Source organism: Coenobita brevimanus, chromosome 99, assembly GCF_032717465.1.
Source record: "Coenobita brevimanus isolate Jiangsu-jjx chromosome 99, ASM3271746v2, whole genome shotgun sequence".
In the NCBI taxonomy this organism is placed as follows: domain Eukaryota; kingdom Metazoa; phylum Arthropoda; class Malacostraca; order Decapoda; family Coenobitidae; genus Coenobita; species Coenobita brevimanus.
In genome coordinates this window covers 4172535-4198417 of record NC_137052.1, presented here as the reverse complement: position 1 = coordinate 4198417, position 25883 = coordinate 4172535, and the positions used below count along the sequence as shown (strand labels likewise).

Here is a 25883-nt window from a genome sequence, read left to right as displayed (position 1 = left end):
CATTCATGTGTGTAAAGGTAGACTTGATAAATGTGGATATGGAGACAGGACAACACGAGCATTGCTCAATTCCTGTATACTACAAATAGGTAAATACAGGTCGTTGACAGAGATGGAGCTCTTCCTGGATCTTGGGGAAATAATCGCTGAATCAGCAACGAAAAGAAGACCAGCTTATTTGTGATTATGTTAATGAATGCGTGAGTGGTGGTCCCATCGGGCAGTAGTTAAAAAATCGTGGTTTCGGACATAAAAACAAGATGTAGTGAAAATACAAAGTCTCTACAGTATATGGTTGATTCATGGCGGAAAGGGACGGTGCAATGTTTACAAGTGGCGAGCGAGAGTTTGAGGGCTTCTCTGAAGAGGACGTGGGAAATGGAAGTATTGAGTTGAACCAAACAAGAATAGTAGGTGTCGGGAAAACAGCAGAGAGGAATGTCCAGGTGATAAAAAAGGTATGGGCAGTAATTAGAGAGTTAAAGGAACAGACCATACAGCAGGGAAACGAGATAAAAAGTCTGCGAAATAAACTGGAAAAAATTTGTACACGTAGTGATGAACAAGAAAGAGAAGTTACTGAATTAAAAGTGAGCAATGAATCAGCCTCAAATGAAATAAAACAGCTTAAGAGGGAGAACAAGAGGTTGAAGGAAGAATGAGACAGGATGAAAAGCAAACTAGATGAGTATGAATCCAAATCAAGAATACAGGACGAGCACATTAAAGAAATCAAGGAGCAACATAAGGGGTGGAAGAAAATTCAGGAAGAGGGAAATGTAAATCTGAAAGAGATTATACAACAACAAAGCAAGGAAAAGGTGGAGAGAGAAGTGGTTAGGGTGCTGAGAAGTAGAGAATCTTGAGTTAGGGATGTAGCAGATAAGAAAAAATGTGTAATAATTTCAGGAGTTAAAGAAAAACATATGACAATAAGATCAGAAAGAGAAAGAGAAGAACTGAGTAAGGTTAAAGAAATAATATCGGTAGTAATGGAGGAAAACAACGAAGCTCAAGAAGAGATTGAAGAGGTGTTTAGGTTAGGAAAGTATGAGGAAGGAGGGGCAAGGCCATTGAAGGTAAAGTTTAAGTCTCAGGCAACAGTAAATGAAATTATCAGTAGAATATGGAACTTATCAGACAAGGAAGGGTTTAAAAATGTTTGGATACAGAGAGATGCAAATGAGGAAGAAAGAGCTAAAATAAAGGAGTTAGTAAAGGAAGCAAAGGTAAAAAACGAGCAGAGAACGGAGGAAGAGAAGACCGTGTTTTATTGAAGTGTCATGGATCAGAAATTAAGGAAGTGGTACCAGCAGAGAGAAGGAAAAAAGAGGGTACAAAAAACATCAAAAATAATGTGAAGGTGGCATATACTAATGTTGATGGTTTAATATTGGCAAGACAAGAAATCAACGATTTTTTGAGGGTACATGAACCTGATGTTATGTGCTTTGTAGAGACCAAATTAAGAGAAGATATTGATGTTCAAATGGGAGATGGTAAATACAAACTGTGGAGAAGAGACAGAGAAGAAAAAACGGAAGGAGGAGTGATGACAGCAGTGAAGAACAACATGAATGCAGATACCGTGGAAACGGGAGAAGGCAGGGCCGAAGTGATAAATATGAAATTAGAAACTGGAGAGAATAGCAAGAGAGATATGGCAGTAGTATATGTTCCCCTAAGACAAGAGCATGTAGTAATGATGAATACTAGGAAATGTTGTCAGACATGGCTAGTTATTTACAGAAAATGATTGAGAAAAGCAACTATATAATTTTAATGAGTGACTTCAATTGTAAAGAGGTGAACTGGGAGGAATGGGACTCAAGAGGCAGCGAAGATTCGTGGGGCACTACATTATTAAATATAACAATGAACAATGTGCTGACGCAATGGGTCAAAGAAGAGACACGGTTCTGAGGTGAGGACACACCAGCAAGACTAGACTTACTGTTTACCAAAGAACCCGATTTAATAGAATCATTGGAATATCTGTGTCCTATTGGAAAAAGTGATCATGTGGTCAATGAGTTCCAGATGATAACAGGGAACGTGGAGCCAAGAGACAAGCTTTATACGCAGGGAAGATATAACTTTGGGAAAGCAGATTTTACAGGATTGAGAAAATTTTTTGAAAATGCAGATGGGAGAAAATTCAGAGAATCAAGAGAGATACAGAAGAAGTGGGATATATTTCTAGCCTTCTACAATTCAGGAGTGGAAAAATTTGTGCCAAGAGTAAGGGGGAGAGAAAACATGAAAAAGGAGTGATTTAATAGAAGGTGTATCATAGCAAAAAAAGAGAGAAACATGGTGTGGAACAATTGGAGAAAGAGAGGTAACAACAGAACAAAGGAGGAATATAAAAGAACTAGAAATGAATACACAAGAATATGTAGAGAGGAAGAAAGGAATTTTGAAAAAGGTATAACAGACAAATGTAAGGATGAACCCAAACTGTTTTATAGATTTGTCAATGGCAAATTGAAACAAAAGGAAGGAAACACCAAACTGAAAGTAGAAGGAAAGGTCTATAAAGATCCAGCAGTGCAAGTAGAAATAATGAATAAATATTTCCAATCAGTTTTCACAAACGAAAAGGAGTTTGTGGAAGGGGTGGTGGAAGGGGTGGAAGTGACTAGAAATGTAGTGATAAAAGATATAAAAGTGGAAGTACAGGAAGTGTATAAATTACTGGAAACTCAAGATATAAGGAAAGCCCCACGACCAAACGGAATCTCTAATTGGGTACTGAAGGAATGAAGAAAACAACTGGTGGATAAGATTCACAGTTTAATTGTGTATTCTCTGTAAGAGGGGAAAGTGCCTCAAGAATGGAAGAGGGCAAATGTGGTACCAATTCATAAGGGAGGAAACAGGGAAGAACCCCTGAATTATAGACCAGTGTCCCTAACCAGCATGGTCGCAAAATTGTGGGAAAGAATTCTGAAAGATAGATGGATAAAATATCTGGAAGAGATGAATATTATGCCTGATGGTCAGTTTGGATTTAGAAGTGGAAGGTCATGTGTGTCCAACTTGTTGAGTTTTTACTCAAGAACGATTGATGTGCTACAAGGGAGAGATGGTTGGGTGGATTGTGTGTATTTAAATTTGGAGAAGGCCTTCGACAAGGTACCTCATAGGAGACTAATATGGAAACTAGAGCACATAGGAGGATTGAAGGGGAACCTCCCGGAATGGATGAGAGACTTTTTGAGAGACAGACAAATGAGGACAGTAATAAAGGACAGGATGTCTGGATGGAGGGAAGTAACAAGTGGAGTCCCACAGGGCTCGGTGTTGGTGCCAGTAATGTTCCTGATGTATGTAAATGATATGGTAGATGGAGTGAACAGTTATGCAAGTCTGTTTGCTGATGATGCAAAGATCTTGAGGAAGGTAGAGGTTGAGGAGGATTGTAAATTGTTGCAGGAGGATCTGGACAGGATAAACGATTGGAGTCAGATATGGGAAATGAAATTTAATGTAAAGAAATGTAAAATATTGGAAATGAGTAAAAGCATCAAAGAGGCCATCATTGAATTATTTGATGAGTAATGAAGCAATCACAAAAGCGAGAGAAGAGAAAGATTTAGGAGTGCTGGTCCAGGACACTTTGTCACCTGAAAAACACATTAACAAGGCAGTTAGAGAGACGTATAAACTCCTGACTAATATAAGAGTAGCTTTTCATTATATGGATGAGGAGATGAAGAAAAAATTGATAGTGGCCATGATTCGCCCCAAGTTAGAATATGTAGCAGCAGTGTGGTCCCCACACAAAAAGAAAGATATAAACAAGATTGAGAGAAAACAAAGAACAGCAACCAAAATGGTCCCCAGTCTGGCAGATGTGTCGTACAGAGAGAGGCTGGAAAAGCTGGATTTGCCTTCCTTAGAAGAAAGGAGAAAGAGAGGAGACATGAATGCAGTGTTCAGGACCATGGTGGGAGTAGATAAAATTGATAAAAGAAGATCTGTTTTTATGGGATAAGAGAGTAACATGAGGACAAGGAATGAAACTGAAGAAACCAAGCTGCTTGAAGGATATCAAGAAATATAGTTTTCCTTATAGATGTATAGACCTGTGGAATAGCCTGGACAAAGAGATCATCCATCCTAAAAACTTAAACAAGTTTAAAGTTAAATTTGACTTACTGAGAAACAGCGGCAGGGCCCCACGAGTGTAGCTCATTTCCTGTATATCACAATCAGGTAAATACACACACACACACACACGAACCGCCGGAGAGAGAGGTCGTCCCAGGCATCGCTCCTAACCTTGAGTAGTTTCAGGAATTTTGTCTGTCCTGTCTCCTAGGGTCTTTCTTTAAATTTAAAATAATGAAAGTTGGTAGACTACCAAAAATGTAAAGATTTGTTGGCAATAGTATACATGAATGTTTGTGGCTTATTCGATAACAGCTGTTTAGGTACCTTACCGGTACGTTAAAGATGGCCGAAAATGTAAACAATGAGGGAATGGAATTTCAAGGATTTGATGCTAATACTAATGTCATGGACCTGGTGAAAACATTAATTATGAGGATTAGTGAACTCGAAAAAAAAGTAGAGAATCTAGTGATAAAGGATGTGTCAGGAAATACGGAAACCACCATACAGAGTCTAATCCAGTCCAACGAAACAGCCAATGAAGAGAATAAGAATTTGAAGAGGGAAAATGTTGAACTGAGGAGGAAACTTGAAGAGAGTACTAATAAAACGGAGAAGGTGAGTAATGTACTAGAAGAACACAAGGCAAAGTGGGCACACGTAGAAGAAGAACAGAAAGAAGTGGTCAGCTTAAGAGAGATCATCCAGGAAGAAAGGGAAATGAACAAGAAAGAAATGGAAGAAAATGTAGTGAAAATACTGAAGAAAAAAGAGAAAATAGTGAGAGAAACTGTAGAAAGGAACAGATGTGTGGTAGTATTTGGAAACAGGGAAGAGGAAGAAAAGGTTAGGTTCGCAAGACTCGAGAGAGACACGAACATGGTGAGAGGAATATTAGGCAAGATTGACCCAAAAGGAGACAAGTGGGTAAAAGAAATTGAGGAGGTAAGGAGGATAAGGCCTTATAAGAAAGGGGAAACAAGACCAATGAGAGTCAAGTTTACATCAGTGTAATAAATGAGATACTTAAAGTGACCGGGAAATTAAGCAAAGAGGCGGGGATGGAAAATATTATAATAAGAAAAGATCTGAATGAAGAAGAAAGAGAAGTTTTAAAATCATTAAAGGAAGAAGTAAAGGAAAAAAATGATAAGAGGACAGAGGAAGAACGTAATACTTTTTTTGGGAGAGTATTGGATATGAAAGTAAGGAAATGGTATTTAAGGAAATAGAAGTAAAGGAAACTAGGGGGGATGGTTGTGAAAGATCAGAAGTTGAGGAAGTGGTACGGACAGAGAGTAGGAGAGAAGAGGGTATTAATAATGTCAAAAATAATTTGAAGGTGATATATACTAATGTTGATGGTTTCATATCGACAAGGATCGAAATTAATGATTTCTTGAGAGAACATGAACCTGATGTCATGTGCTTTGTAGAGACCAAATTAAGAGAAGATATTGATGTTCATTTGGGAGATGGTAAATACAAACTGTGGAGAAAAGACAGAAAAGAAAAAAAGGGAGGAGGAGTGATGATAGCAGTGAAGAACAACATAAATGTAGATACTGTGGAAATGGGAGAAGGCAGGGCTGAAGTGATATATATGAAATTAGAAACTGGAGAGAATGTTAAGCGAGATATGGCGGTAGTGTATGTTCCCCCAGAGACGAGAGCATGGAAGGATGACGAATACCATGAGATGTTGTCAGATATGGCTAGCTACTTGCAAAAAATAATTGAGAAAAGCAATAATATATTTTTGGTGGGTGACTTTAATTGTAAAGAGGTGAACTGGGAGGAATGGTACTCGGGAGGCGGCGAGAATTCGTGGGGTACTATGTTATTAAATATAATAATGAATAATGTGATGACGCAGTGGGTCAAAGAAGAGACACGGTTTCGAGGTGAGGACACACCAGCAAGGTTAGATTTACTGTTCACCAAAGAACCCGATGTAATAGAATCATTGGAATATCTCTGTCCTTTGGGAAAAAGTGATCACGTGGTCATTGAGTTCCAGATGTTAATAGGAAACGTTGAGCCAAGAGACGAGCTTCATAGACAGGGAAGATACAACTTTGGGAAAGCAAATTTTACAGGATTGAGAAACTTTTTTGAAAATGCGGATTGGAGAAAATTCAGAGAAACAAGAGAGATACAGAGGAAGTGGGATATCTTTCTAGACCTGTATAATTTGGGAGTGGAAAAATTTGTACCAAGAGTAAGAGGGAAAGAAAACAGGAAAAAGGAGTGGTTTAATAGAAGGTGTATGATAGCCAAAAAAAAGAGAGATAAGGCATGGAACAATTGGAGAAAGAGAGGTAACGACAGAACAAAGGAAGAATATAAAAGAACAAGAAACGAATACACAAGAATACGTAGGGAAGAAGAAAGGAATTTTGAAAAAGGTATAATTGACAAATGCAAGGATGAACCCAAACCGTTTTATAGATTTGTTAATGGCAAACTGAAACAAAAGGAAGGAATCACCAAGCTGAAAGTAGATGGAGAGGTCTTTAAGGATGCGGCAATGCAAGCAGAAATAATGAACAAACGTTTCCAGTCAGTTTTCACTAAAGAAAAGGAGCTTGTGGAAGGGGAGGGAGTGATTAGAAATGTTCCGGTGATGAAAGATATAAAAGTAGAGGTGTAGGAAGTGTATAAATTACTGGAAACTCAAGATGTAAGGAAAGCCCCAGGACCTGATGGAATTTCTAATTGGGTACTGAAGGAATGCAGAGAACAACTGGCGGATAAAATTCACAGCTTAATTGTATGCTCACTGGAAGAGGGGAAAGTGCCAAAAGAATGGAAGAGGGCAAATGTGGTACTAATTTACAAGGGAGGAAATAGGGAAGAACCCCTGAATTATAGACCAGTGTCTCTAACCAGCATGGTCGCAAAATTGTGTGAGAGAATCCTGAAAGACAGATGGATAAAATATCTGGAAGAGATGAATATTTTGACTGAATGTCAGTTTGGATTCAGAAGTGGAAGGTCATGTGTTTCAAACTTGTTGAGCTTTTACTCAAGAGCGATTGATGTGGTACAGGAGAGAGATGGTTGGGTGGATTGTGTGTACTTAGACTTAGAGAAGGCCTTTGACAAGGTACCTCATAAGAGACTAATGTGGAAACTAGAATATATAGGAGGACTAAAGGGGAAACTTCTGGAATGGATGAGAGACTTTTTGAGAGACAGACAAATGAGGACAGTAATAAAGGAAAAGATGTCTGGATGGAGGGAAGTAACAAGTGGAGTCCCTCAAGGCTCAGTGTTGGCGCCAGTAATGTTCCTGATTTACGTAAATGATATGGTAGATGGAGTGAACAGTTATGCGAGTCTGTTTGCTGATGATGTAATGATCTTGAGGAAGATAGAGGTTGAGGAGGATTGTAAAATACTGCAGGAGGATTTGGATAGGATACACAATTGGAGCCGGACGTGGGAAATGAAATTTAATGTAAAGAAATGTAAAATATTGGAAATGGGTAAAAGTACCAGGAGACCATCACTGAATTATTTTTTGGGTAATGAATTAATCACAAAAAGGAGAGAAGAGAAAGATTTGGGAGTGCTGGTCCAAGATAGTTTGTCACCAGAAAAGCACATTAACAAGATAGTTGGAGAGACTTATAAGCTCTTGAGTAACATAAGAGTAGCATTTCATTATATGGATGAGGAAATAATGAAAAAATTGATAGTGGCCATGATCCGCCCCAGGTTAGAATATGCAGCGGTAGTGTGGTCCCCACACAAAAAGAAAGATATAAACAAGATTGAGAGAATACAAAGAACAGCAACCAAGATGGTCCCCAGTCTGACAGACCTGTCATACAGAGAGAGGCTGGAAAAACTGGATTTGCCTTCGTTAGAGGAAAGGAGAAAGAGGGGAGACATGATTGCGGTGTTCAGGACCATGGTGGGAGTAGATAAAATTGACAAAGAAGATCTGTTTGTATGGGATTAGAGAGCAACAAGAGGACATGGAATGAAATTGAAAAAGTCAAGCTGCTTGAAGGATATCAAGAAATATAGCTTTCCTTACAGAAGTATAGACTTATGGAATAGCCTGGACAAAGAGATCGTCCAGTCTAAAAACTTAAACGAGTTTAAAGTTAAATTCGACTTATTGAGAAACAGCGACGGAAACCCACGAGCATAGTACATTCCGTGTATATCACAATTAGGTATATTCTTAAATATTTAGAACGACTCAGACAAAGAGGTGGTGCATGAGAAAAACATTCATGTGTGTAAAGGTAGACTTGATAAATGTGGATATGGAGACAGGACAACACGAGCATTGCTCAATTCCTGTATACTACAAATAGGCAAATAGGTAAATACACACACACACATACACACACACACACACACACACACAGCTACTGCTATAGTATATTAGATGTTAAATCTACCCCAAGATACGATACCCTACCCAGCGATGGGTTTTTACGAAACCAATTGCATTGTTAAATGGAGTATGCCTGTATTTGAGGTTGACTGCAAGATAATGTTGATTTTGCATGTGCGGTGTGTCAGGAGGAGCAAGTAGTGATTGATATACATCAAAGGATTGATCTTGCTGGTAAGTCTCTTGAGTGCGTGGAACAATTTTGTTATATGGGGATATGCTATGTGCTGGAGGTGGGGCTAGAGCCAGCTCTGTGACCAGGGTAAGGAGTGGTTGGAGAACATTCAGGGAGCTGTTGCCTCTCCTGACACTGAGAGGGCTCTCCCTCCATGGTAACGGATGTTAGGTGTGTACTGGCACATGGTAGTGAAAACTGGGCAGTAAAGAAAGAGGGTATTTGTAGGCTCAAATGTACAGAAATGACAATAATTAGATGGATATGCAGTGCATCCTAGAATGGGAGGCCTAGGAGGCTAGATGTACATTTGAACAGTTGAGGGAAAGGATGGAAACTGATGTACAATGGTGTTGTGATGAGGAAGCATAAACTGAAATGGTCTGGACACATGGAGAGGATGGAGGATGACAACTGGGTGTGAAAAGTAAGAAGTGATAACACTGAGGGCAAGGATGAGATAGGCAAACTAGAAAAGATCTGGGATGAGGTCACAGAGTGCCTCAGGTATAAGGGACTGAATAGGAAGGCTGCCAGAGATTGAGAAGTGCAGAAAGACACCTTTAGGTGACCAAGGCCAATGCATGCAAGCATGTTGGAGCTTTCATAAATTATATGATAAGATACGATCAGTTCACATCAGGTCCACTGCAGGATTGTATTTTTCCTTGGAAGGTGAGTGGTAACCAGAATTAACCCCTTCCCCATACTGGCAAAGTAGGAAGTGATGCATGTAGTGTCAAAGTGTTTTACTGGCTCTGTTTGTATCTGTGAATATGCAATTAGTAGAGCCGACAGGATGCAAATATACTGTATACAAGCATGTGAAAGGACACACTACCAGCACCCACTTTAAATGTCTGTCATGGCATGTGCTCAAACCCTACACTCAAGGCTCACACATCAAAAGATCAATACACTATTCACCAAGCAAACCCAGCTTCAAATGTGTACTTAACTCACCTTAAATGTATTAAGCTTTATTATGTGGAAATACACATAAAACCCTGAACTGCATGAAATACTGTACTTTTTTTTTTTTTTAACCAAAATCACCATAACTAATGAACAGAGGTGAAAGTCTGACATATACTTTTGCTTGAGGGTGTTCGTGAAATGGCAGATAATTACAAAATGCCACATTTACAAACTTCATAGCCTCATTATTTTCACAAGAAAGATTCCTAATACTGTGATTGAAATTTCGTGTAGCTTCTCAAATTTATCATTAACTTCTACCTGTGACTATGTTACACTTTGCCTGACTGTTCTTTGTCTATCTACCTATTGCCAGATGCCTCAATCTCGTAAGGGGTGGCATCAAACAAGTTGCCCTGTCCAATGTCATTTCACTGCCCTGCTCCCAACTCACACCCCCCTCTCTCATATACCTCTCCACTCCATCCCTTCATCTCATCCTCAGCCTCCCCCTTCCCTTCCCCCTCCCCCTCACTTGCATATTCTCTCCATGTTAGTCTCTCTCTCTTTGTATATAATATTATTCTCCTGTTGTTAGGGCCAACTTGCCTAGCCCAGGGCTCCTATGCTCCTCATTGGGCGGCATAGGATTCGATGATGGATGGATAGATTTCAAAATTCCACAGCTATACCCTGTTGCAACATTTCGTTCCACCTCTCATTCTGCTTTATAGCAACCTATGCATACCAACTAAACTAGGTAGATACAGTCCTTACTATTCTATCTATCTATCTATCTATAGCCCGACGCCCTAATCCCGCAAAGGGTGGCCACAGACAAAACGCCTCCAAGTCACTCTGTCACCCACCATTTGACTCCCCTCCCCCCAACTCACCCCCCCCTCCCTCATATACCTCTCAACTCCATCCCTCCACCTCATCCTCGGTCTACCCCTCCCTCTCCCTCCCTCCACCTCACCTACATACACCCTCTTAGTCAGTCTTTCATTCTCCATCCTCTCCACATGTCCAAACCACCTCAGTGTATTTCTCCTAATCTTTTCAACCACATCCACATCTACCCCACAACGTTCCTTCACTTCTTCATTCGTCAACCTGTCCCTCCACGTCACTCCACATGCTCCTCTCAAGTAACTCATTTCCACTGCTCTCACTCTTGACTTGTTCCCCTCTTGCAAGGTCCACGCCTAGCTTCCATATGTCAGGGTAGGGATCACAATACCATCATGCAGTGACTTCTTAACTTCCATACTCACCTCCCTATTTCTCATCACTGCTTTCAGTGTGCCAACAACCTTCCTTCCCTGCTGTACCCTTTCACGTACTTCATCCCCCAAAGTTCCATCCTTACTCATCACACTACCCAAGTACTTGAATGCACTCACATTCTCCATATCCTCACCATTCAACCTCACTGCACACTCTGTGACTTCATTCCTCTCAAACACCATAACTTTACTTTTGTTTACATTAACTTTCAGCTTCCTCCTCCTACTCACTGTCCCAAATTCATTCACCAAACCTTGCAACTTCCATTCATCTTCACTCAACAATGCTGTATCATCAGCAAACAGCAACACCGGAAGCTTCCAAATCTCACCCTCATTCATTAGGGCCAGCCCCACATCCACTGACCTACCTTGTACCTCCTTTACAACCCCATCCATATATATATCAAACAGCCATGGAGACATTACACACCCCTGTTTCAGTCCCACATTGAGATCAAAGAACTCACTCAGCTCACCATCCACTCACACCGTAGCCCTAGCTCCCTCGTACATACTCTTCACAGCACTCAACAATTTCCCCTCCACTCCATATATTCTTAATACCTTCCACATACCTTTCCTATCTATTCTGTCATAAGCTTTCTCCAAGTCCATGAAGGCAGCATACACTTTCCTTCCCTTCTCTAGATACTTCTCCACTAAACATCTTAGAACAAATATCTGATCAATACACCCTTTTCCCTTCCTAAATCCCCCTTGTTCTTCTCCAACTAGCTCCTCTGTCATATGCCTAACCCTATCAATGAGTATTCTACCATATATTTTACCAGTCACACTAAGAAGGCAAATACCCCTATGGTTACCACATACTTCTCTCTCCCCTTTTCCTTTGTACAGAGGAACAATCATACCTGATTTCCAGTCCTCTGGAACCCTTCCCTCTTCCCAAGCCAATCTACACAACTTCCATATCCATTCCACAACAATCTCACCCTCATACCTAAGCATTTCACCACACACTCCATCAATTCCTGGGGCCTTTCCCAGCTTAATCTTCTTCATCGCTTCCACTACTTCCGACCTACTGATCTCTTCCTCCCTCCTCTCATCTCTTCTTCTCCCAGCCATTCCCCAACCACTTATACTCACACTGCTCTCACTCTCTACATTCAACAAATCCTCAAAGTGCTCCTTCCATCTCTTCAATTTCTCTCTCTTCTCCACCAACAATCTATTATTCCTATCTTTCACTCCCCTACTATTTCCCCTTTCACACTGCCTTACTTTCTTTACCTCCTTCCAAAATAATTTCTTACTCTCCCTCCATTTCACACTCAGATTCCTCCCAAGCTCTTCATCCACTTTCTTCTTACTCTCCTTCACCAGTCTCTTAACCTCCCTTCTCCTGCTCACATATACCTCTCTCTTCTCTCTCTCATCTTCTCCCCTACCTCTACTCGCCAACCATTCACCATATGCCTTCTTCTTTTGTTCCACAGCTCGTTTCACCTCATCATTCCACCATGCTGTCCCTTGCACACCCTTGCATCTCCTCCTCACTCCACAAACCGCCTCACACGCTGTGCTTATCTCTTCCGTGAATATCTTACATACGACTTCCACCCCTTCCATCTGCTCTAGCTCATACCTTCCCAATCTTTCTTCCACTATGCTCTTATACTCTGTCCTCTTCTCACTATCTTGCAATTTCTCCACTCTTCTCACAGGAGCTGCTTCCTCCTGTCTTCCCCTTCGCCTCCTCAACCACTTTCTTTGCAACTCTACCTTGGCCATCACTAAGTGATGGTCCGAGACTCCATTCCCCCACCCTCTCCACACCCTTGCATCCAACACTTGTCTTCTCATTCGCTCATCCACACACACGTAGTCTATCATTGCCTTTCGTTCAACAAGTTCACCGTCCATCCTCCTCATTACTCTCCATGTATTCAATTTTCATATTTATGTTCTGCTTCCTTTAGTACTATTTCAAGTTCACTTTTACTTCAGTGTTGGAATACTGTTGAGATTTCTCTTATCTCTTGCATTCAATATAAACTTCAAATGAGTACTACACAATCAACAGATTTTGCACTTCTGAGTCCCACCTACACTATCAATGCTTATATTGATCTATAGCCAGATGCCTTAATCCCATAAAGGCAGGAGCGTCATTTCAATTTTCCTTGGGGGGGGGGGCATAGGCTATTTAGGAGGGCTCCCTACTCCCCCCTCCCCACATGGGTGGGGTGAAAGTGAGCATTTTGAAGTCACATGCCAAGCTATATTTAGGGAATTAAAGAAGTAAACAAATATATATATACTGTATATAATTATTTATTAAATCAATTACTTCCTCAAACACACACACACACACACACACACACACACACACACACACACACACTAATAGATATTCTAGCATTGGCAAACGTTCAAACTTTTATCTCCGACTTCGAACCACAAAATAAAATAAAACCATACTTTCGTGTAGCCTACAACTCTTATGTTAATTTTATTTTTTGTAAAGCATAAATGTCACTTAAGTGTTCGTAACTTAGATTTGTCATACAGGTTTTGTATTTAAAAAAAAAAAAAAAAAAAAAAAAAAAAAAAAAAAGTTTACTTGGTTCTGATGCCACCCTGTCGCCCCCCTACCATCACCTTTTTCCTCACGGTCTCATGGTACTCACCGTCCCCCTGGATCTTTCCGGACCACCTCCCACTTTGGGAACCACTGATCTAAATGAACTCAAGACTCCTTCCTACAGGTACGTACTTTGCAAGGTGAATAGAAGCTTTTAATGATACCCAGAATACAATAAATAAGGCAGCTCGATACTGAATTTAACTGAACAGTGGGCTAGGAACAAATTTACATTGACATCCTTTAGTATAGCTAGTAAATTACTGTGATTATTACACACACACACACACACACACACACACACACACAAATGGTCCTGACAAAATTTCAAGTTGGGTGCTATGTGAATGTGCAGAAGTGTCAAGCAGACCAATATATTTAATATTCAATGAATCCTTATATCAAGGTCAGCTACCTGATATTTGGAAGAAAGCAAACATTGTTCCCTTACTCAAGAAAGGGAATAGACAAAATCCACTCAGCTACCGACCAGTATCATTAACCACTACTGTGAGTAAGATACTGGAAAAGCTGATAAGAAAAGTTTGGGTAAACCATTTAGAACACAATATGATAACAGAAAGGCAGTCCGGTTTTCTGTCTATCTATCTATCTATAGCCCGACGCCCTAATCCCGCAAAGGGTAGCCGCAGACAAAACGCCTCCAAGTCGCTCTGTCACCCATCATTTGACTACCCTCCCCCCCCAGTTCACTCCCCCCTCCCTCATATACCTTTCAACTCCATCACTCCACCTCATCCTCGGTATACCCCTCCCTCTCCCTCCCTCCACCTCATCTACATACACCCTCTTAGTCAGTCTTTCATTCTCTATTCTCATCACATGTCCAAACCACCTCAGTGTATTTCTCTTTATCTTCTCAACCACATCCACATCCACCCCACAACGTTCCTTCACTTCTTCATTTGTCAACCTGTCCCTCCATGTCACTCCACATGCTCCTCTCAACTAACTCATTTCCACTGCTCTCACTCTTGGCTTGTTCCCCTCTTCCAAGGTCCACGCCTCACTTCCATACATCACGGTAGAGAACACAATACTATCATGCATTAACTTCTTAACTTCCATACTCACCTCCCTATTTCTCATCCCTGCTTTCAGTGAACCAACAACCATCCTTCCCTGCAGTACCCTTTCACGCACTTCATCCCTCAAAGTTCCATCCTTACTCATGACACTACCCAAGTACTTGAATGCACTCACATTCTCCATACCCTCACCATCCAACCTCACTGTACATTCTGTGACTTCATTCCTCTCAAACACCATAACTTTACTCTTGTTTCCAATAACTTTCAGATTCCTCTTCCTACACACTGTCCCAAATTCATTCACCAAACCTTGCAACTCCCATTCATCTTCACTCAACAATACCGTATCATCAGCAAGCAGCAACAACGGAATCTTCCAAATCTCACCCTCATTCGTTAGAGCCACCCCCACATCCACTGCCCTACCTTGCATCTCCTTTACAACCCCATCCATGTATATATTAAACAGCCATGGAGACATCACACAACCTTGTTTCAGTCCCACATTGAGATCAAAGAACTCACTCAGCTCACCATCCACTCGCACCGTAGCCCTAGCTCCTTCGTACATAATCTTCACAGCACTCAACAATTTCCCCTTCATTCCATATAGAAAGGGAAAATCATGTGTTACTAATCCATTAAGCTACTATGATAGAGTTACAGAAACATTACAGGAAGAGAAGGATGGGTGGACAGTATCTATCTAGATTTCAAGAAAGCATTTGACAGAGTACCACACCATAAGACTTTTATAAACTGTACCATCAAGGAGGTATCCAAGGCAACCTGTACTGTTGGATGCTGGATTTTCTCAGAAAAGGGGAAATGAGAATGGTATTAAGGGGAAATTACTCATCATGGAGGGAAGTGACTGGCAGTGTTCCACAGGGTTCAGTGCTGGCACCAATTACGTTTCTTAGTGTAAATGACACAGACAGCAAGAATGGAAATGGAAGCTATCTAAATATGTTTGTGGATGATGAAAAAATACAAAGGAAAATTACTAACAGATTCTTGTAAAGAGCTGCAAGAGGAATTAAATAAGCTTCATGAATGGAGCAATAGGCCTGTATGGCAAATGGAATTTTATGTGGACAAGTGTCATGTTTTAAGTTTGGTAAAAGTGAGAAAAGACCAGATTGGGATGATAAGATAGGAAGATCAACCCTACACATATCAGAAAGGGAGAAGGACTTAGGAGTGACTATCAATAACAGACTATCTCCAGCTGATCACATCAGTGAGAAGGTGTGCAAAATGTATACACTGCTTGCTAATACGAGAATAGCATTTACATATAAAAATGAAGATATGAGAAAGATCAGAACATCATTCATCAGACCAATCCTGGAGCATGCATCAGTAGTCTGGAATCCTTATCTCAAAAACTACATAGATAATACTGAAAAGGTTCAAAGGACTGCAACAAGATGGGTACAAAACTAAAGGGATCTAAGCTACGAAGAAAGACTAGAAAAAATAACTCTAACAACAATACAGGAGAGAAGGAAAAGAGGAGACATGATTATGCAATATAAATGCATCTCAGGGAAAGAGAAATTAGACATAAATGAATATATAACCTATGGGGAAGCATCAGCAAGAGGACACTGCAAAAAATTACACGAAAAGAGAGATGATAAAGACGTAAGGAAATTCAGTTTCCCAAATATGGCAATGGATCAGTGGAATGCACTACCAAATGAAGTAGTGTGTGCCAAAGATACAATTAGGTAAGAACAATTAGGCAAGTGCACGCACGTGCGCGCGCACACACGCACACACACACACACACACACACACACACACACACACACACACACACTGGGTGTGCTGGAACAGGACAGTTTGTCACCTGAAAAACACATTAACAAGACAGTTAGAGAGACGTATAAACTCCTGACTAATATAAGAGTAGCTTTTCATTATATGGATGAGGAGATGATGAAAAAATTGATAGTGGCCATGATTCGCCCCAGGTTAGAATATGCAGCAGTAGTGTCTTTGAGAGAGGTGAAGTCAGTGAATGTACAGCGAGGTTGGATGGTGAGGGATTGGAAAATGTGAGTACGTTTAACCCCTACACCGCGGGCTTGTTTACCAATGACTTGCGTGTGCCGCGGGGTTATTTGGGCTCCGACAGACTCTCAAAAAATATTTGCCAAAAATCAGTTATTAGTCCTAGAATAATAAAATTACATATGCTTATGGCACATACCTTCAGCTTTCTCCTGGAATGATTGTTGAGCCTTCGTCGGTTACCGTAGGACTTGTGGAGACCTCTGAAGTAGGGTAACGAAGTCTCCACTTTACACTTCCCGACAACCCGTAATATGATTACCACAGCCAGATACAAACACTATAAACACTATTCTACAATTTTCAAGTAGTTTGGGATCCATACTCAAAAAAAAAAACACTGTGAAAGCAATGGAAATTACGAGCGCGTCTGATCGTCGCACTGGCACTAGTTCGCTCTTGGTAGTCTGTCATTTATTATTCATAAAACCCCTCACACTTTATATTTCTATTACTATATAACACTTATATATATCTACAGTCTTTATCCATAAGTTTCCTTCAGTAGTATTAGTTTATTGTCACTGTAGGGATTCAATTTCTTTCAGTAAAATACGTAGCATTCACTTTCTCGTCCTGTATACTGGCATTGAGAGTGAATGTCACTTTCATCTTCACTCTCATAACTCATAGCATTCAGATATGCTAGAGTGAAACTTTCACTTTCATTACTCCTAGGGTATATACTCGTATTCTTATAATACTACTCATTTACATTTCTATTTACGTTCTTTACATTTCTATTTACGTTATTTACATTTCTATTTTATTTACACTGTGTTGTGCACTGTCACTTGAAATAACTTATAAAACTATTTTCCATTGTTCACGTATATTTACATTCATTACTTTCACTTGCTGTTTACACATTATTTACACATTATTTACAATTCCACTTGCACTGTTTTACTCAATAGAAAGATCGTAGTCACTCTTTTATCAATTGTCAGTCCTTTACCTCTTTCCACACGAGGTTTAGTAGGGGGTAAAGGTCACAGAGCCATTTGCATGGGGGTGAAAAAAGGCCTTGAAGTCAGCAAGATGAAACATACGTCCTCTCACTTCGGAAGATGAGAGTACACTGATAACGCAGGGCCAGCCAGCTGCCCTGGAGGCCTTTTTAGGGGTTATTCAGAGTTATCAATATTACTTCTTGAAACAGCTAAGTCTAGCACTGATATGATTTGCAGGAAATCTAGACAATACATTATAAATTTGGTAGTTCCAGGTGAATGTAAATATCACTTAGGCTTCTCCCTTCCCTCCTTACATGTATATTTATTACGAAAATAGATTAGAGGCCTACTTAGGAGATATATAATCAGAGCTACCAATGTTAAATCATGAAACAGCTTTGTATAGCACTGATATGATTGGCAGGAAATCTAGACAATACATTATAAATTAGGTAGTTCCAGGTGAATGTAAATATCACTTAGGCTTCTCCCTTCCCTCCTTACATGTATATTTATTACGAAAATAGATTATATGGCATATTTCAAGGGGAAAAAAAAAGCGAAAATTAGCGAACGAGTGCACGTGAGGTATTGTCAGGTGATAATTAGCCAATTCCAGGTGTATGGCACTCTCACTTACCTGATTTCTTTCTTGAATATATTATTTGGTATAAGAATACGACATAGGGCTTATTTCAATGGATGAAATCAGTGAAAAATTCCAGGGAAGATTTACTTAGCGTAGCATGGCCGGGCAGGCGAGAGGATAGGGTAATGGAGGGGGGGTAGGGAGGGGAGTCAAGAACGGGGAGAAATGGCTAAATTGTCAACAATGGATGGGAGTACAGATGAGATTAGGAGTGCTGACTAGTGTTGGACATTGTCAGTACTGATAGATGATACAAGCCCCCACTTGGAAGCCTGGGTGAATTCAAAATAACACAGAATCACAAAAGCGACGCCCCGCGGTATGATCCCTTGCTCCCAAGCGTCACGAAAGTGACGCCCTGCGGTTAAGGGGTTAAGTACTTGGGTAGTGTGATGAGTAAGGATGGAGGTTTGGAGGGTGAAGTGCTTGAAAGGGTACAGCAGGGAAGAAAGGTTGCTGGTTCTTTGAAAGCAGTGATAAGAAACAGGGAAGTGAGCATGGAAGTGAAAAAACACACTTGAGGTGGTTTGGCCATGTGGAGAAGATGGAGGGTGAGAGACTGACGAAGAGAGTGTATGTGAGTGAGGTGGAGGGGGGAAGAGGGAGGGGGAGGCCGAGGATGCGATGGAGGGATGGGGTGGAGAGGTATATGAGAGAGGGGGGTGTGAGTTGGGAGCAGGGCAGTGAAATGGCGGGGGACAGGGCGACATGGAGGCGATTTGTTTGTGGCCACCCCAAACGGGATTGAGGCGTCTGGCAATAGATAGATAGATAGATAGTGTGGTCCCCACACAAAAAGAAAGATATAAACAAGATTGAGAGAATACAAAGAACAGCAACCAAAATGATCCCCAAGTCTGTCAGATCTGTTGTACAGAAAGAGATGTAAAAGCTGGAGTTGCCTTCCTTAGAAGAAAGAAAAAAGAGAGGCGACATGATTGCAGTGTTCAGGACCATGATGGGAGTAGATAAAATTGACAAAGAAGATCTGTTTTTATGGGATAAGAGAGTAACAAGAGGGCATGGGATGAAACTGAACAAGCCAAGCTGCTTGAAGGATATCATAAAATATAGTTTTCCTTATAGATGTATAGCCCCGTGGAATTGCCTGGACAAAGAGATCATCCAGTCTGAAAACTTAAACGAGTTTAAAGCTAAATTTGACTTATTGAGAAATGGAGACAGGACCCCACAAGCGTAGCTCATTTCCTGTATATCACACTTAGGTAAATACACACACACACACACACACACACACACACACACATGAACAGCCGGAGAGAGAGGACGTCCCAGGCATCGCTCCTAACCTTGAGTAGTTTCAGGAATTTTGTCTGTCCTGTCTCCTAGGGTCTTTCTTTAAATTTAAAATAATGAAAGTTAGTAGACTACCAAAAATGTAAAGATTTGTTGGCAATAGTATACATGAATGTTTGTGGCTTATTCGGTAACAGCTGTTTAGGTACTTTACTGGTATGTTAAACATGGCCGAAAATGTAAACAATGAGGGAATGGAATTTCAAGGATTTGATGCTAATACTAATGTCATGGACCTAGTGAAAACATTAATTATGAGGATTAGTGAACTCGAAAAAAAAGTAGAGAATCTAGTGATAAAGGATGTGTCAGGAAATATGGAAACCACCATACAGAGTCTAATCCAGTCCAACGAAACAGCCAATGAAGAGATTAGGAATTTGAAGAGGGAAAATGTTGAACTGAGGAGGAAACTTGAAGAGAGTACTAATAAAACGGAGAAGGTGAGTAATGTATTAGAAGAACACAAGGCAAAGTGGGCACACGTAGAAGAAGAACAGAAAGAAGTGGTCAGCCTAAGAGAGATCATCCAGGAAGAAAGGGAAATGAACAAGAAAGAAATGGAAGAAAATGTAGTGAAAATACTGAAGAAAAAAGAGAAAATAGTGAGAGAAACTGTAGAAAGGAACAGATGTGTGGTAGTATTTGGAAACAGGGAAGAGGAAGAAAAGGTTAGGTTCGCAAGACTCGAGAGAGACATGAACATGGTGAGAGGAATATTAGGCAAGATTGACCCCGAAGGAGACAAGTGGGTAAAAGAAATTGAGGAAGGAAGGAGGATAGGGCCTTATAAGAAAGGGGAAATAAGAACAATGAGAGTCAAGTTTACATCAGAAAGTGTAATAAATGAGATACTTAAAGTGACCTGGAAATTAAGCAAAGAGGCAGGGATGGAAAATATTATAATAAGAAAAGATCTGAATGAAGAAGAAAGAGAAGTTTTAAAATCATTAAAGGAAGAAGTAAAGGAAAAAATGATAAGAGGACAGAGGAAGAACGTAATACTTTTTTTTGGAGAGTATTGGATATGAAAGTAAGGAAATGGTATTTAAGGAAATAGAAGTGAAGGAAACTAGGGGGGATGGTTGTGAAAGATCAGAAGTTGAGGAAGTGGTACGGACAGAGAGTAGGAGAGAAGAGGGTATTAATAATGTCAAAAATAATTTGAAGGTGATATATACTAATGTTGATGGTTTCATATCGACAAGGATCGAAATTAATGATTTCTTGAGAGAACATGAACTTGATGTCATGTGCTTTGTAGAGACCAAATTAAGAGAAGATATTGATGTTCATTTGGGAGATGGTAAATACAAACTGTGGAGAAAAGACAGAAAAGAAAAAAAGGGAGGGGGAGTGATGATAGCAGTGAAGAACAACATAAATGTAGATACTGTGGAAATGGGAGAAGGCAGGGCTGAAGTGATATATATGAAATTAGAAACTGGAGAGAATGTTAAGAGAGATATGGCGGTAGTGTATGTTCCCCCAAAGACGAGAGCATGGAAGGATGACGAATACCATGAGATGTTGTCAGATATGGCTAGCTACTTGCAAAAAATAATTGAGAAAGGCAATAATATAATTTTGGTGGGTGACTTTAATTGTAAAGAGGTGAACTGGGAGGAATGGTACTCGGGAGGCAGCGAGGATTCGTGGGGTACTATGTTATTAAATATAATAATGAATAATGTGATGACGCAGTGGGTCAAAGAAGAGACGGTTTCGAGGTGAGGACACACCAGCAAGGTTAGATTTACTGTTCACTAAAGAACCCGATGTAATAGAATCATTGGAATATCTCTGTCCTTTGGGAAAAAGTGATCACGTGGTCACTGAGTTCCAGATGTTAATAGGAAACGTCGAGCCAAGAGACGAGCTTCATAGACAGGGAAGATACAACTTTGGCAAAGCAAATTTTACAGGATTGAGAAACTTTTTTGAAAATGCGGATTGGAGAAAATTCAGAGAAACAAGAGAGATACAGAGGAAGTGGGATATCTTTCTAGACCTCTATAATTTGGGAGTGGAAAAATTTGTACCAAGAGTAAGAGGGAAAGAAAACAGGAAAAAGGAGTGGTTTAATAGAAGGTGTATGATAGCCAAAAAAGAGAGAGATAAGGCGTGGAACAATTGGAAAAAGAGAGGTAACGACAGAACAAAGGAAGAATATAAAAGAACAAGAAACGAATACACAAGAATACGTAGGGAAGAAGAAAGGAATTTTGAAAAAGGTATAATTGACAAATGCAAGGATGAACCCAAACTGTTTTATAGATTTGTTAATGGCAAACTGAAACAAAAGGAAGGAATCGCCAAGCTGAAAGTAGATGGAGAGGTCTTTAAGGATGCGGCAATGCAAGCAGAAATAATGAACAAACGTTTCCAGTCAGTTTTCACTAAAGAAAAGGAGCTTGTGGAAGGGGAGGGAGTGATTAGAAATGTTCCGGTGATGAAAGATATAAAAGTGGAGGTGCAGGAAGTGTATAAATTACTGGAAACTCAAGATGTAAGGAAAGCCCCAGGACCTGATGGAATTTCTAAGTGGGTACTGAAGGAATGCAGAGAACAACTGGCAGATAAAATTCACAGCTTAATTGTATGCTCACTGGAAGAGGGGAAAGTGCCAAAATAATGGAAGAGGGCAAATGTGGTACCAATTTACAAGGGAGGAAACAGGGAAGAACCCCTGAATTATAGACCAGTGTCTCTAACCAGCATGGTCGCAAAATTGTGTGAGAGAATCCTGAAAGACAGATGGATAAAATATCTGGAAGAGATGAATATTTTGGCTGAATGTCAGTTTGGATTCAGAAGTGGAAGGTCATGTGTTTCAAACTTGTTGAGCTTTTACTCAAGAGCGATTGATGTGGTACAGGAGAGAGATGGTTGGGTGGATTGTGTGTACTTAGACTTAGAGAAGGCCTTTGACAAGGTACCTCATAAGAGACTAATGTGGAAACTAGAATATATAGGAGGACTAAAGGGGAAACTTCTGGAATGGATGAGAGACTTTTTGAGAGACAGACAAATGAGGACAGTAATAAAGGAAAAGATGTCTGGATGGAGGGAAGTAACAAGTGGAGTCCCTCAAGGCTCAGTGTTGGCGCCAGTAATGTTCCTGATTTACGTAAATGATATGGTAGATGGAGTGAACAGTTATGTGAGTCTGTTTGCTGATGATGTAAAGATCTTGAGGAAGATAGAGGTTGAGGAGGATTGTAAAATACTGCAGGAGGATTTGGATAGGATACACAATTGGAGCCGGACGTGGGAAATGAAATTTAATGTAAAGAAATGTAAAATATTGGAAATGGGTAAAAGTACCAGGAGACCATCACTGAATTATTTTTTGGGTAATGAATTAATCACAAAAAGGAGAGAAGAGAAAGATTTGGGAGTGCTGGTCCAAGATAGTGTGTCACCAGAAAAGCACATTAACAAGATAGTTGGAGAGACTTATATGCTCTTGACTAACATAAGAGTAGCACATCATTATATGGATGAGGAAATGATGAAAAAATTGATAGTGGCCATGATCCGCCCCAGGCTACAATATGCAGCGGTAGTGTGGTCCCCACACAAAAAGAAAGATATAAACAAGATTGAGAGAATACAAAGAACAGCAACCAAGATGGTCCCCAGTCTGACAGACCTGTCATACAGAGAGAGGCTGGAAAAACTGGATTTGCCTTCGTTAGAGGAAAGGAGAAAGAGGGGAGACATGATTGCGGTGTTCAGGACCATGGTGGGAGTAGATAAAATTGACAAAGAAGATCTGTTTGTATGGGATAAGAGAGCAACAAGAGGACATGGAATGAAATTGAAAAAGTCAAGCTGCTTGAAGGATATCAAGAAATATAGCTTTCCTTACAGAAGTATAGACTTATGGAATAGCCTGGACAAAGAGATCGTCCAGTCTAAAAACTTAAACGAGTTTAAAGTTAAAATCGACTTATTGAGAAACAGCGACGGAAACCCACGAGCATAGTACATTCCGTGTATATCACAATTAGGTATATTCTTAAATATTTGGAACGACTTAGACAAAGAGGTGGTGCATGAGAAAAACATTCATGTGTGTAAAGGTAGACTTGATAAATGTGGATATGGAGACAGGACAACATGAGCATTGCTCAATTCCTGTATACTACAAATAGGTAAATACACACACACACACACACACGATATATTTCACTCAAAACTTATTGATTCTAATATGAATTATTTTTAATTTCACAGTGTTAATCTCATATTTTTTTCATTAATTGTAGTTGATTTGGGGGCCCCCTTAGAAAGCTTGGAGGGGGGCGAGCGCCCCTCGCTGCCCCCCCCCAAATGACGCCCCTGCATAAGGGGTGCCCACAAACAAATAACCTCCATATCACCCTGTCCCCTGCCATTTCACTGTCACAGATGTGATAGGAAACGTTATGAGGAACACACTGAGGTGGTTTGGCCATGTGGAGAGGGTGGAGGGTGAAAGACTGACAAAGAGAGTGTATGTGAGTGACGTGAAGAGGGGAAGAGGGAGGGGGAGGCCGAAGATGAGATGGAGGGATGGGGTGGAGAGGTATACAAGAGAAGGGGGTGTGAGTTGGGAGCAGGGCAGTGAAATGGCGGGGGACAGGGTGACATGGAGACGTTTTGTTTGTGGCCACCACAAACGGGATTGAGGTGTCTGGCAATAGATAGATAGATAGATATCTTTTATTAAAGAAGGTACTGGCTACAGTCCCTCTTACTGAATAAATCAGCAAAAACTCCCAACTAACATTCTGCGATTCTGTTCCACCTATGCTTACACTATATATACATATATTCTAATTAAACATGGTACCAGCTACACTCATTCTTACTGAATAAATTAGCAAAACCATCCAACCCACTGTAAATGAAAGAATATACTGTAAGACAAACAACTTACCCACTGAGGACACCAAGAATCAGGTTCATGACAAAGAAGGCACCCAGGATGATCATTGATACAAAGAAAATCCACTGCCAGGAGTTGCCCGAGGCATCTGCGATCTATGTGGAGACAGAAAGGACAGATTTCTGTGAAAGTCAAAACTATTTTTTCTCCCACAAAAAGACACCCAAAGCTATATTCTAGGTGGCACAGGTGACTTTGTTGCACTTCTTCCTTGGAAATTTTTGTCTTTTATGCAAGGAAGAGGGAGCCAAAGATCAGAAGCCCCAATAATTCTTCCCTTAAAAAAAAAAAAAGCCAAATTCAAGTATACTTCACCACAACATTCTCTTGTATGTTGTATGATGTTATCATCAACACACTTTGGATTAGTTATAAGTAAAACAATAAAGTGTAATGAGGAAATGTTACTGAAGCTCCAAAACCACTTAGAATATGACCCCCAGATAGGAAGATGGATCAAAGCATTTTATAACCACTATACAGGTATTTGGAGTTAGAGACAATCATCTCTTACCATAAATCCTAATTTAATTCTTTTGCTAGAACTGGTGCATTTAAGTATTCTTCAGGCTCACAACAGAGGATTTTGTTTAACTGAGGAAGTCTTAGTTGTTTCATGCTTACTAAAATTATCTGAAATTACCCTTTCTTTGTTAACAGTATACCTAAGATTTATGGTTAGGCTAACATCAGGTGATTCTGTCTGGTTGAGAAATCCTAGCAGTTATTTAGTGCTAAGTCTGAAAGCAGATTTTTCATCTGAAACCATGTGGGAGGTGTCATGATACAGTCTTATAGTACTTTGAAGTCCAGTGCAACCATTAGTTCACATTTCATATCTGAGATATTTCCACTCAAACTAATAATGCCTGAAAGGTGATCACATGACAGCTTTGGTCCTTCTTTGTAACTGCGTAACTGTAGGAGTAAGCATGGGGAGAAAAAGTATTTGTAATATTTGGGTAAACATATCAACAGCTTTTTTCTAATAAGAAATATGATGCAAATACATAGGAATGAAAATACAGTACAATCCCAGCTATCCGGTATCCAGACAAACGGAATACTCAGAAAAACGGGAAAATTCAAGGGCTGGTAAAAATGTCAGTAAGTTATAACTGTGCCCCAATTTGAATGGACCGCCAAACCGCCGTTTGATCGTGTCACGCGAGGCTGGGTGAAGTCGGACAAAGCAAGGTGAAGGCATTTCCGGCTAATGTAAATCCCTAGCAAATAATCTTAACCACCCCTCCTCTCCCCCTCTTTCCCCTACTTGAAATCAGTCCTCCTCCACACCCTCCAAAAATCACCAGTCTGCGTTTTGCCACCAGATAGTAAACAAGCTCTCTTGCTATTGTGTTC

The 25883-nt window shown here is 40.3% G+C and overlaps 1 protein-coding gene across 1 annotated transcript in view; it reads right to left on the bottom strand.

Moving 5' to 3' along the window:
* Positions 1-25883, bottom strand: part of LOC145414371 (muscle calcium channel subunit alpha-1-like) — a 1622725-nt gene that overhangs the window by 1349507 nt on the left and 247335 nt on the right. The window contains exon 9 of the mRNA XM_080283905.1: positions 24513-24616. Coding sequence (XP_080140031.1) covers positions 24513-24616 — 104 coding nt within the window. The remainder of the gene's footprint in view (positions 1-24512; positions 24617-25883) is intronic.